Genomic DNA, 13,009 nt, shown 5'->3' with positions numbered 1-13,009 from the left:
CAGGCTGGTGGACACCCCCATCTATCTGATCAAGGATCCGGACCAGCAAAAATACCCCGCTCGGGACAGTGCGACAGCAACAGCAGCCGCTCATTTGTAATTTAATCTCCCAGGAATTAGATTTAATTTGGGTGGTGAAGAAGGATATTGAAGGTGACATCTCAAAGTGACTTCAAGTAGAAATTCAATGTTTGAGGGTTAAAGTTGTGGACCACTGACATCAGCTGCTCTCTTCTGAAGCACCTTCAGCTTCAACATGAAACTTCAGAGGGTTTTGGTTGTTTTCTTATTTAAACTTTGCAAAGCTCTGCATTTGGATACAGAGACCCCAAAATAAAGGAAGGTAAGTGCCACCATAAGCACCTACAAAACTAAGCTCAAAGCTCTGTAGATAACATCAGAGGCAGCTTTTGTAATTCCAAGTCTTACAAACCAGTGCAGCACCTGATATCTGATAATCTCATGCCAGGAGAATTTTGAGCCTGCTTCCTGAGATTATCATTCAAAGCACTGAGTTTTGTGGGGGTTTTTATTTCATTCTGCTCTTCTCTACCTCTTGGCAGAATGGTTTCTAAACTCAGTGTTTTGGTTAAAGGCACCTCCACTGGATGGCTCGCTTTTAAAATTTATTTTCGTATCTGTCCCCACACGTCCCGGGGAACAGGGTATAGCTCTCGGCAATGTCACCGAGCGTCATCCCAGGCCACGGCTATTTTGACCGCAAAAAAACTGCCATCCTGTTGGGCAGAGTGAGGCATCAGCTGGTTCTGGGGCTGCTCTCCTTTGCTGGAGGAGAACACCCCATTCCTAAAAGGAGACCTCAGCCCAAAGCAGCCAAGGGTCTGACTGTGCTGGCCAAAACCTGCCGGTGCATGCCGGGTACCTGTCCTGAGACAGCTGCCCTTTTTGTCCTTTTAAACCCTGTGAACATAAATTAAATCAGTGTACGCTACTCCTTTCACACACATATAGTGATATCTTAGGATATAACTTAGTATATCTACTTTGGGATCCACATGATTCTATAGAATGACCAAAAAGCCGTTCTGGGTAAGCATTAATTACCACTAAAGTTGATTCTTTGACTCTTCTTCCTGAACTGGGAAGAACTCTTTTCATTTACCTGTCATCCTTCTCCATGTACTTTAGAAAAATCATAGAATAGTTTGGGTTGGAAGGGACCTTCAAAGGTCATCTAGTCCAACCCCCCTGCAATGAGCAGGGACACCTCCCACTAGACCAGGTTGCTCAGAGCCACAAAAGTTTCTAGTTTCCATGTCATTCCTTGGAGGATAGGTGTCCCTGCCCACGGCAGGAGGGTTGGAACTCAATGATCCTTAAGGTCCCTTAAGTTTCTGGTTTCCATATCATTCCTTGGAGGACAGGTGTCCCTGCCCATGGCAGGAGGGTTGGAACTCAATGATCCTTAAGGTCCCTTCCAACTCCAATCATTCTATGGTTCTATGAGTATTTCTTTATTTTCCTCTTTCATTGAAAAAACAGTGCTTTCTCATTAAAACCATCAGTGAAACCATCATCAGGATTAATCCAAATTTGTAGGGAAGAGCTGAGGGAAAGAGCCGAGGTGGCTTTACTTACCCACCACCTGCGGGAGAGAAGATGCCTCCATATCCAGCATTATCGAGCCTTTCTCTATACACGTCCTCAGCTCGAACAAGCTGTGCAGGGACAAGGTGGCCACGTGAGGTTTGCTCCAGCGCTCCCCACCTTGTTCTACCTTCTCCTCGAACTTGATCCACCTACGAGAGGGCAGAGCGACGAGAGGGCGTTAAAGCCGGGGGCTCCTTGCAGACAGACGTCTCCGAAAGAAGCGGGACAGCTGGACCGCCACGGCATTCCGGCAAGTTCAAGCACACGCGTTTTCCCAGGCGTCTCCCAGGCCACAAATCCATGATCGAGTTGCAAAGGCTCTAATGAACTGGTATGTGTCAGCTGAGGGGCGATAATGCTCTGCCTGCTTGTAAACTACCGCAAATGTGAGGTAAAACATGTTATCTTTCACTGCTTTCACCAAGACTTAAGCTAACACCCTCCAGATGATGTTTGCTCCAGGCCAAGGGGACACCCGGTCATTTCCCACCCCCCACGTTTGTACCCCCAGTCCCTAACCCGAACCACTTAACTCATCCCAAGGGAGAAGGGCTGAGCACCACAGCTCCACAAGAAGAACCGGGGGGGGAGAAAAATAAAAAAATCAATATTTCTGGAAATAAGGTGATTTGTATTCGAGTATTCAAATCCAGACAATAAAATCTGAAAACCTGCAGCGAATAATCCTACCCCAGAGCCACGGGGGCAAAGGGGGGAGGAGAGGAGCACATCCCACATGGATCTGAAGCTGTTCTTAGCACAACAAGTTGAGCCACCAAAGGAAAAAAACCCCACAATTTAAGAGGCTCCTTCTTTCCCTCCGCTCTCTTGCCGTTGTTTAATGATTTAACAAAGTAGGTCTGAAAAAAAAAAAAAACAACCAACCCAACCAGAAAGCTCATCTCTGGTTGAAGATTAGAGCAAAGGTTAAATCCTGCTCCGTGCAAAATACTCCTGACACCCCTAAACCCCAGGGGGTTTCGCTCCAGCCCCAGGCTTGACCCTGCCCTTGGCTCCGCTGCCCCCAGCCAGCCGCGGACGTGGCGGGGGCTCGCGGGGCAGGGAAAAGTGATTTAATATCACCTCCCTGCAGAGCAGAGGGGCTTTTCCAATCCCGTCTCCAGATACTGCTTTAATACACGTGGAAAATGAAAATTCCACTGACTAATCCAAGGGGATTATCGAGACAAAAAAAGACACACGTAAAGGTAAGGAAGCTCATAAACTGGTTCAAAAGAGCATTATTAACACCAAGCGAAATTACATTCAATCCCGAGAAATGTATCACTCAAGGATTAATCAATTATGCTTTGCCACTGCAATAATCTCTTTTCGAAAATTTTTTTTTTTTTTTAAAGCCGCTTTTTAACTCAAGCTAAAAGAGTGAATTTGATCTCAAAATCTCAAATTAATAAGGTGCTGTTCGGTTCACAAAGCCTAGGTATTTCCCGGGACACCGGGGGGGACCTGCATTTCGAAGGCTGTAGGTTGGGTGCGAGCGAGAGGCAGCTCACCCCGCTGCGGCGTCGGGGCTGCAAATGCCAACGCGTTTGCCTTTCCGGTGAAAGCTCGTTATTCCCGGCGATCAATACTCGCTTTCTGTTTACTTTTCTCACTACAAACCACCATATAAATAGAATAAAACAAATATTAACTTGCAGGCCGGGTTGAGCCGTCGCCTGCTATATCACTGCAGTCCCTCGGACAACTCTTTTCCTCGGGCACTGAATTTTCACTGAATTTCACTGAATTTTTAGAGTTGGAAGGGACCATAGAGATCATCTAGTCCAACGCCCCTGCTGAAGCAGGATTGCCCAGAGCATGTCAGAGCATGTTACTCAGGACTGCATCCAGGTGGGTCTTGAACATCTCCAAAGAAGGGGACTCCACACCCTCCCTGGGCAGCCTGTTCCAGGGCTCTGGCACCCTCACCGTGAAGAAACGTTCCCGTCCCCGTTCCAGTGGGGACCCGGGGACAGCCAGGTCCTTCCAAACACCCTGGAGCAGCTCTAGACACTTTGTTCTACGTCTCCTCTGAAGCCCTGGAGACACCATCCCCAACACAAACCCATGCGAGCACGTAATTAAGGGGTTTCCCATAGAATCATAGAATGGTTAGAGTTGGAAGGGACCTTAAAGATCATCGAGTTCCAACCCCCCTGCCATGGGCAGGGACACCTCCACTAGAGCAGGTTGCTCAAAGACCCATCCAGCCTGGCCTTGAACACTTCCAGGGATGGGGCAGCCACAACTTCCCTGGACAATCTGTTCCAGTGCCTCACCACCCTCACAGGAAAGAATTTCCTCCTAATATCTAATCTAAATCTCCCCTCTTCCAATTTAAAACCATTACCCCTTGTCCTGTCACTACATGTCCTGACAAAGAGTCCCTCTCCGGCTCTCCTGGAGGCTCCCTTCAGATATTGGAAGGCTGCTGTGAGGTCTCCCCGGAGCCTTCTCTTCTCCAGGCTGAACAGCCCCAGCTCCCTCAGCCTGTCTTCACAGGGGAGGTGCTCCAGCCCTCTGATCATCTTCGTGGCCCTCCGCTGGACCCGTTCCAACAGGTCCATGTCCTTCCTGTGCTGAGGACTCCAAAGATGGACACAGTATTCCAGGTGGGGTCTCACGAGCGCAGAGTAGAGGGGTAGAGTCACCTCCCGTGACCTGCTGGCCACGCTTCTCTTGATGCAGCCCAGGATGGGGTTGGCTTTCTGGGCTGCCAGTGCACATTGCCGGCTCATGTTGAGCTTCTCATCCACCAGCACCCCCAAGTCCTTCTCCTCAGGGCTGCTCTCCAGCCATTCTCCGCCCAACCTGTATTTGTGCCTGGGATTGCCACGTCCCAGGTGCAGGACCCTGCACTTGGCCTGGTTGAACTTCATGCAGTTTGCACGAGTCCACCTCTCAAGCCTATATATTTTACAAATGCCTTGTTTTTTAATGTGTTGTTTTTTATAAAATCTGCTTCTGCAGAACAGCTCGCTCACAACCAGAGAGTCTCCCGAGCAGCCGCTGAGCACGGGGGAAAAATGTGCCGGACTTTCCGGGCGGAGGAGAGTGGAGAGGGCAAAAGAGAGAGCAGCGGGGTTAACGCTTCCTACGGTGTGAATATGGAATTGTACTGGAATCGCTGGTGGAATTGCTCCCACCAGAGCTCCCCGAGCACCGAAAGCCACGTCTGCAGCCCAGCAGCACTGTTTCAGGGCAAAAGATTATCCCCACTTTTTTTTGTTATTTGAGAAAACAAACAATGGAATTACCTTCCTCATCCCTATCCCGCTCTGTTCTGGACATCCCTATATTCCTCCTGCCGCCAGCTCAACTTCACTTGCCATAAACATCCCCACGAGCACATCAGAGCAGCAGGAACGTGAGACACAAACCACCCATGTCCTGCTATTCCTCTCGGGCCCTGGAAACAACTCTGAGGGCTCCACCAAGGCTCTCCTGGCACTGGGACTGCAGAATTTGACCAGCAGAAGTAGGGAGGTGATTGTCCCCCTGTACTCAGCACTGGTGAGGCCACACCTCGAGTATTGTGCCCAGTTTTGGGCACCTCAATACAAGAGAGATATTGAGGTGCTGGAGCGAGTGCAGAGGAGGGCAACGAAGCTGGTGAAGGGCCTGGAGAATAAATCATACGAAGAACGATTGAGGGAGCTGGGGCTGTTTAGTGTGAGGAAGAGGAGGCTGAGGGGAGACCTCATCACTCTCTACAACTACTTGAAAGGACACTGTAGAGAGGTTGGTGCTGGTCTCTTCTCACAGGACATTAGCGATAGAACAAGAGGGAATGGCTTCAAGCTGCAACAGGGTAGGTTTAGACTGGACATTAGGAAACAATTCTTCACAGAGAGAGTGGTCGGACACTGGAACAGGCTGCCCAGGGAGGGGGTTGAGTCACCATCCTTGGATGAGTTTAAGAGTCGCTTAGATGTGGTGTTGGGGGATATGGTGTAGGGGAGAACTTTGTAGAGTAGGGTAGATGGTTGGACTCCATGATCCCAAAGGTCTTTTCCAACCTGAGTGATTCTATGATTTTATGAATTCAGGTACCTATCAGTATCCCTGGCTCCAAAAGGCTGAGGCTTGGGACAAAGATCTGCCACCAGCGCACATGGTTGTCTCCTGAGTCACAGCCCGCACTTCAAACGCGTGGGAGCCCATGGTACAGTCAGCGGACACATACTGTGAAGACAACTAGTGTCTCTGTGAACCAAGACGCAGGAACCATCTTTTTTTCTTATTTTTAGAGCTTCGAAAATGATAGCATAAAAGGTGTCTTAATATTGTAACGTGGAAAAGGGTGAAGGATATAAATGTGTTGCCTGACAGAGCTCATATAATAAAAAAAGACCATAATAGAAGATTAAAAAAACCCTATCCACCATCCCATGGCCGTTTCATTCCTTTTCTCTGCAATCTCATGATGTTTCTACCATCTCCCTGCCTTGCAGAATGACAATCCCCGCACTGTGGTGGACACATCTCGGTCCCCAAATGTACTGCACTGAGCCTCAAAACAGACTGGTGGCCTCCAGCTCCTTCAGGCCTTTTCCTGATTTGCTCCATATCCCATAACTACTGCTGAAACGCAAACATCGGCGTGTTAGTGCAAGAACTTGTCCATCTGCACCAGGTAGATCGATGACGAGCACCAACAAAATGACCAAGGAGCGCCCAGTGACCCAAATCTTTGGGTTATCTTTTAACAGCAATAGGCCTTCCCTTTTAGTGCTCTATTTCTAATGTCTTCAGAGGGCTTTGCTGTGAAACCCTCCGTATGCCAAGAACGTTTTCCAAACTGGCCCTTTATGGTGAACCCCAACACTGTGATGGGACCACGTAAAGGGATAGGACATCCTCAAACCCTGGTCACCGGCTGATCTTACCTACTGTCACAAATGCCACCGTGTGCATGGGGACAACTATAGCCCATCTATAGCTGCCCCAAAACAGCTGAACTCACAGGAAGGGAGCTGTATGTATGATTCTCTCTCTTTAATGATACATGTGTACAAAAGCTCCTTCCTTTCGGATACTGGGGGAGGTTTAGGATGGATAGTAGGAAAAACTTTTACACTGAAAGGGTTATGAAGCCTTGGACCAGGCTGCCCAGGGCAGTGGTGGAGTCCCCATCCCTGGAGGTATCTAAAAGCTGGGCAGACGTGGTGCTGAGGGACATGGCTTAGCGATGGGTTTTGTCAGTGTTGGGTTGATGGTTGGACCTGATGATCTGAGAGGTCTCTTCCAACCTAGACAATTCTATGATTCCATGAATCAAGAACCAGGACGGGCAACTAAAGGTTGGAAGCACAGAGCTGGCCAGCTCTGGCTGGTTTGTCCCGCAGCCACTCAGTACCTTACAGCAGGTTTTGTTGGGTGAGATTTAGTCATTTGAGGAAGATACTGTAACATCCTGAATACTCATACACTGCAAGATCCCTATCATCAAAAAACCGTAAAAGTCAGGAGGTTGGGCCAAGTTAAGGAATTACACAGTGTCTCAGCAGGGTGCTTAAAGCATCTAATGTATAGGAGCACATTTAAAGAGAGAGAATCATATATACAGCTTCATCTAGGACTTCTAGAAAGATGTGTGAAAACACATAAAACCTGAAATTATTTGCTAGAGAAGAAAAAAAACTGTTTTTTTCCCTACAGCCACCTGGCAGCATGACAAGCGCAGGCATAGAATCATAGAATCATCCAGGTTGGAAGAGACCCTTGGGATCATCGAGTCCAACCATCTACCCTGTCATGTCCCTCTGTAAGGTCCTTCGCAGGTGAGAGTGGGAGACAAACCCTCGACAACGCCCTCCCCAAGAAGAGCAGAACATGGGGCATCTTTCTTCTGATGGCTGACATTTGTGGGCTTAAGGGAAACAGAGCTTCCAAATACTACAGAATCATAGAATGGTTTGAGTTGGAAGAGACCTTAAAGCCCACCCAGTGCCACCCCCTGCCCTGGGCAGGGACACCTCCCACCACACCAGGTTGCTCCAAGCCCCCTCCAACCCCTCCAGGGATGGGGCAGCCACAGCTTCTCTGGGCAACCTGGGCCAGGCTCTCACCACCCTCTGGGCAACTTGGGCCAGGCTCTCACCACCCTCACACCAAAGAAGTTCTTCCCCGCATCTCAGCTCCATCTCCCCTCTGTCAGTGTCAAACCCTTCCCCCTCCTCCTATGGCTCCCCTCCCTCATCCAGAGTCCCTCCCCAGCTTTCCTGGAGCCCCTTGAGGGACTGGAAGGGGCTCGAAGGTCTCCCCAGAGCCTTCTCTTCTCCAGGCTGAGCCCCCCCAACTCTCTCAGCCTGTCCTCCTATTCATACTATAAAGGAGAGACCAAAGGGACTGCTCGATAAGATCTGAATCGTGAAAAAGCTTTCACAAATTGTCATTAAAACCCCTTCCCAAAGACCACGTGCACAGAGGAAAACATAACTTGCTGTAAAAAGCAGAGGCGGGCAGTAGAGATGACAAAACACAAGCACTGAACTAATGATAAGAGGGAAGTAAAGCAATAAAGGGAGAAAAGGGTGACCAACAAGTAAGAAGTTAAAGAGTAAAAGGTGAAAAGTCTTTAAACAGGCTCTCTGAGTGAGCCAGAAGTAAAAATAAAGATAGATAAGGGGGTAAAGGCGTAGGTGGTGGAGTGGTTCATCACATCGCAGGTGAAGAAGATTAAGGTAACCAAACAACACGGGCTAACTAGGAACACGGTAGGTGCCCTTAAGAGGTGGGGAAAGAGCTTATCCCGGCCACAATAAAGGAAAACGAAAAGCCCCAAGTGAAGCGAGGGATTGGGAATGGCGAAGGCAGAGCCCCGGACTGCTCTCTGCCTGGACGAGCACCTCTTTCTAGTGGGACCTTCCAGGCCTTCACAGCAACCAGACTGCAATTAGGGGTTTACTTTTTAAGGCAAACCCAAGAAAAATATTTTTACTGTATAAAAAAGCCCCAAAACTTTTTAAGGCTAGAGGCTAACGTATATCTTTAGATCACAAATCCAATCTGATGGCTCCTTCAGTGGTGTTCAGAAATAAACTATGTATAACTTGTGTCAACCAGATCAAAAAAACATGCTGGGTTTTTGGCATGGTTTTTTGCCCATGGTTTTGGCATGGTTTTTTGACCAAACCAACAGCAGCATCAAAGCAAGAGGCAGAGAATCTAACCAAGGAACTCAAAGCAGGCAACCCAATCCAGCATTTAACACAAACCTTGAATAATTTCCTCTAAAGAAAAAAAAACATTGGGTTTTCTTGCTATTTAAATTGAATTGAATTTCATTAGTAACTCTGTAGGAGAGGGACGCAGTCAGAAATTTCCCAGTTTGTGGTCTGTGATGGGGTCAGGCTCAAATCTACTTTTGGGCAACAGAATTAAAGTAGTTTTGAGACACAAACAGAAGCTTTATTCGGGCACTGACTTCTGACAGCTCCGGCCAAGACAGTCGTTCTCTGCAAAGCACTAAGAAGCCCATACGTCTGTTGGCTCTTCATGGGCAAACTCTTCAAATAAATCTGGCACTCTATTTTTTCCTAGTTTTTGTTTCAAAGGAGTATTTAAACAAATCCTTGAATTTTCTCCTTTATCAAAGAAAGGTAACTGGAACTACACAGGCTCCTTTCTGTGGATTCCCCAAGCGATCCATGGGTATTTCCCCAATTTAATGTTAAAAAGGCGTTTCCCAAGGGGGACCTGAGCAACTGCCCTTCCCTTTCGGGCTAAAGGAAAAACCAACCCACCTTGCAGTCTCCTTCCATTCCATCTCTTGTCCGTCGACGGCCAGCAGCTCATCCAGCTCGGTGAAGAGCTGTGGGGGTGCCGGGCTGTCATCTTCCTCTCCGAGGATGAAGCGGATGCGTTCGGCAGCGGGGGAGACTGCGGAGGTGAAAATACTGCGGTTAACGGCCTGAGAGATGACTAGGGAGGTGCGGCTCCTCTCCTTCCCCTGCTCCCCAAAGCCATTCAGCTGTTTCTCCAGGCTGTCCTGTCCATTTGACATCCTCGTCGTTGTGCGGGCAGAGGGGTGTCTACCTCCCTCTCTCCCCTTCCTTGCCTCTCGCTTAACTTCTTAAAAGTTCCAGCTGGGAGTAAAGTTCAGCAAAACTTGCCTCTTCCTACAGTCCTTAACTATGTTACAGCAATTTGCAGCCCTTGTAAAAAAAAAAAAAAAAAAAAAAAAAAGCTCTATCAAGCTCAAAACCAATATGCTCTATGGTGCGTGCCCGAGGAGGACCTTTCGCACTCTGATCAGCTGAGATCCCCTTCGCCCCCTTTTTTATATGACGTAAAACCAGTTTCAGCCGAACCGCTTTCGGGGCTTGCTGCGAGGGCATCCCATCGCTGGCTCTCCCCTCCCTGCCGCCAAGGCTGGGGCTGCCATTGGCCTGCCAGGCTGGCTGGAACCTCCCCAGACCCACCGCTGGAATATTTAACAGGAAGGTTGTCTCATCTATACATGAAGAATGTGACCCAACGCATTTAGTCAGGCACCAATGCACCGAAAAAAAACAACTGCTCCCCCATTGGGGAAAGACTGCCCATTTAGGTAAAAGAAACCGTGTTCAACACGCGCTCCTTTGATAGCACAAAGTCCATTTGCATTATTAGCTCAAGAAAAATTAGCAGAAACCCCCTCCCGGTTAAGAAACACGCCTGACTCGTAATTAAAACCCGAGAACATCACCGTCCATGTCCCAAGACCTAAGGGCATCTCCCAAAGGCAACTGGAGCTCACGCCCCAGGAGACACCTTGCTGGAGATCTTCTTGGGGTCTACAGCTCTTTTCTGATCATAAAACCTTAAAACGAAGGGGTGATCATGTGAAATTTTAAGACAGACATCCTTTCTGCTGAATGTTTATTAGCATTAGAGTTAAAGGGCAGACTATGAACTTTGGACGGTTCTGCTAAAAACTCCTTTCTTTTCAAAAGATCAGCTGTCTGTCTGTTGCAAAATAATTAATTACACCAGGTGTCCAATCACCATTGATTTTTCCAGGGTAAACAAAGTCTCAATTTGTAATGTGAAAAAAGGAACCAGTAAGAAACATGCCCTTTCCTCTCCCTCTTTTTTAATTTTTTTTTAAAAAAGAAACTTTCTTCTTTAATTACTCGGCAAAGGTTGATTCAAATTCATTACTTCATCAGTTAGGGGGATAATGCTTTCGTAACATAAAACAGATTTCTATTGAAAGCGTATTTGCAGTCATAAATGCCCTTGCCATTCCCTGGGCACCCACCCACATTACCCTGCGACACGTGTAGGAGGGAGAACAACATATCATAGAATCATAGAATGGTTTGGGTTGGAAGGCACCCTAAAGATCATCTCGTTCCACCCCCTGCCCTGGGCAGGGACACCTCCCACCAGACCACGTTGCTCAAAGCCCCCTCCAACCTGGCCTTGAACGGAGGCACACATCTGGAAACCCTGGCAGTACTCCGCCCAGGATGGTATTGGGAGTAGGGGTTGATGGGCACCCCAGCACCTACCAGTCTTTTGGCTTTAAATGTTTATAGAGGAGCCACATGTCCCTTCTTCAATATACCAACCCAGCCCCAGAGAAGGGAACCTCTGAAGAGGTCTTCATAGTGCTGCCTGTCCTGCTAAATGGGTTGGAAAGAGATTTGCCCCATCCCTGGAGGGGTTCAAGGCCAGGCTGGACAGGGCTTTGAGCAACCTGGTCTGGTGGGAGGTGTCCCTGCCCACGGCAGGGGGGTTGGAACTGGATGATCTATAAGGTCCCTTCCAACCCAAACCATTCTATGATTCTATGATCCCTTCTCTCACTTCAATGGGAGCAAGGACATTTGCGTATCCCCAACCATTTCCACCTCCCTGAGATGTGGTCCCTACCACTCTTCTCTGTAGTTCTGCGTAGGACAGTCCTTGAAAATCCCCAACACAAATAAAGAACTGCCCATCACCACTCCTCTCCCAAGCTCATCATTTCAAGGCTATCATTTCATAATTACAGTTACCTTAACCATGGCTGTCTCAGAACATGGGCTACCGCAGCCTTTTGGCACCAACCAACTGGTCCGTGCCTCTGCCACCACATCACCCAAGCCACACGTTGCCCATCGTTCAGTGAAATTCCCAGACTGGCTACACAAAGGAGCCTTCCCATCAGTCCTTCCTTTGAGAAAATCCATCACTTCCCACAAAAACCAAAAGCTTTCTTTTGATACGCTCCTAACAGGAGAGAAAAATACTGCTAAGCTGCATTCACTGACATTTACTTACAGAAAAACATACTTTAACCCTCTTGGTCATTAGCACTTTCATATAACCACTAGTTCCTACAGAATTTACCTTTTTTTCTCAAATACATTTCTCAAATGAGCATTTGATTCTTTGGCTTGGGTGTAACAGATGCACTTTGCAGAACAGCTCCAAACGATATCTGCAAACACGTAACCTTATGCGTGAAAATTGCCCTTGCCATTATAAAAGCAATTTGGACTAAAAAATACGCATCTAAACCACATTTAAAACAAACATTAGTATAAATAATTGAGATTATCCAATTCTAAAAACGCAATTAGGCATAACACTTTATACAGCCAGCCCAAATCAACCACGGCGGTGGGAAGGGCCTGGGGAATTTGAGGTGGGCGACAACAGCTCATGGCTGGTGGTGTCTGAGCTCGGCTGTCGCCCTACAGATGAAGAGCAAGACCCGCTGGCAGAGCACCCCTGACATGGACATTCCATCACCTTCCCCCTCAATCTGCACCAATGGCTCTCAATATATATGTTTTTTTTTATTTGGAACAGGATTTAAACATCACAGCTAGAAAAGCAATAAAAGAATCCATCCTACTGCTTCAAAAAGCAAGGGGTTGGTGCACGGAAGAGTCTGTAAGAGAAGCGACTGCAGAGCTTCTGGAGCTGCTGAAGGTATAGGTGGCAGCTGATGGGAAATTTCTCTCTTTTCGGTCATTCTGAAGTGGTTTTATTCCATGGAGGTGTGTTACCCTGACACTCGATCCCATAACACCATAATTCCGCAACATTTTGCTCCCTGAACTGCATCGTGAGAAAAAATAGAGAAATGCTCCCACCAAAGCTGGAGGTGCATCATACGCCACCCCTTCCTTCTCTTCTTCTTTCCTTTGTTTTCCCTAATTCCCTATTAGCTGCACTTAGCGCAGATGATAAGGTTCAAAACCCAATTAAGGAATTTGCTGGGTCACAGGTCTCCTATGGCTTGCTTTACCGCATGTTCTTTATTGCGATTTTGTAGGTTAATGGGCCGTTTATGGGTTGTTTATGTGCTCTCTTTAGCAAGGAGAACATATTTCCATCCTAATCTCCGGGGCGAACACTGTGTGCTCAGCGCGGGGCGGACGGCCCCAGTATCGGGCTTAAGAAACCGGAGAGC

General features: G+C 47.9%; 1 protein-coding gene across 2 annotated transcripts in view; it reads right to left on the bottom strand.

Moving 5' to 3' along the window:
- SLC4A4 (solute carrier family 4 member 4) overlaps window positions 1-13,009 on the bottom strand; it is a 198,896-nt gene that overhangs the window by 81,015 nt on the left and 104,872 nt on the right. For both annotated transcript variants that reach the window (XM_074147199.1, XM_074147198.1), the window contains exons 4-5: window positions 9,363-9,498; window positions 1,600-1,760 (exon numbers count right to left, since the gene is read on the bottom strand). In XM_074147199.1, the coding sequence (XP_074003300.1) occupies window positions 1,600-1,760; window positions 9,363-9,498 (297 nt within the window). The remainder of the gene's footprint in view (window positions 1-1,599; window positions 1,761-9,362; window positions 9,499-13,009) is intronic.

The sequence above is a fragment of the Numenius arquata genome, chromosome 5 (assembly GCF_964106895.1).
Source record: "Numenius arquata chromosome 5, bNumArq3.hap1.1, whole genome shotgun sequence".
Taxonomy (NCBI): domain Eukaryota; kingdom Metazoa; phylum Chordata; class Aves; order Charadriiformes; family Scolopacidae; genus Numenius; species Numenius arquata.
The sequence above is the reverse complement of the archived record's forward strand: the minus strand, read 5'-3'. Positions and strand labels throughout refer to the sequence as shown.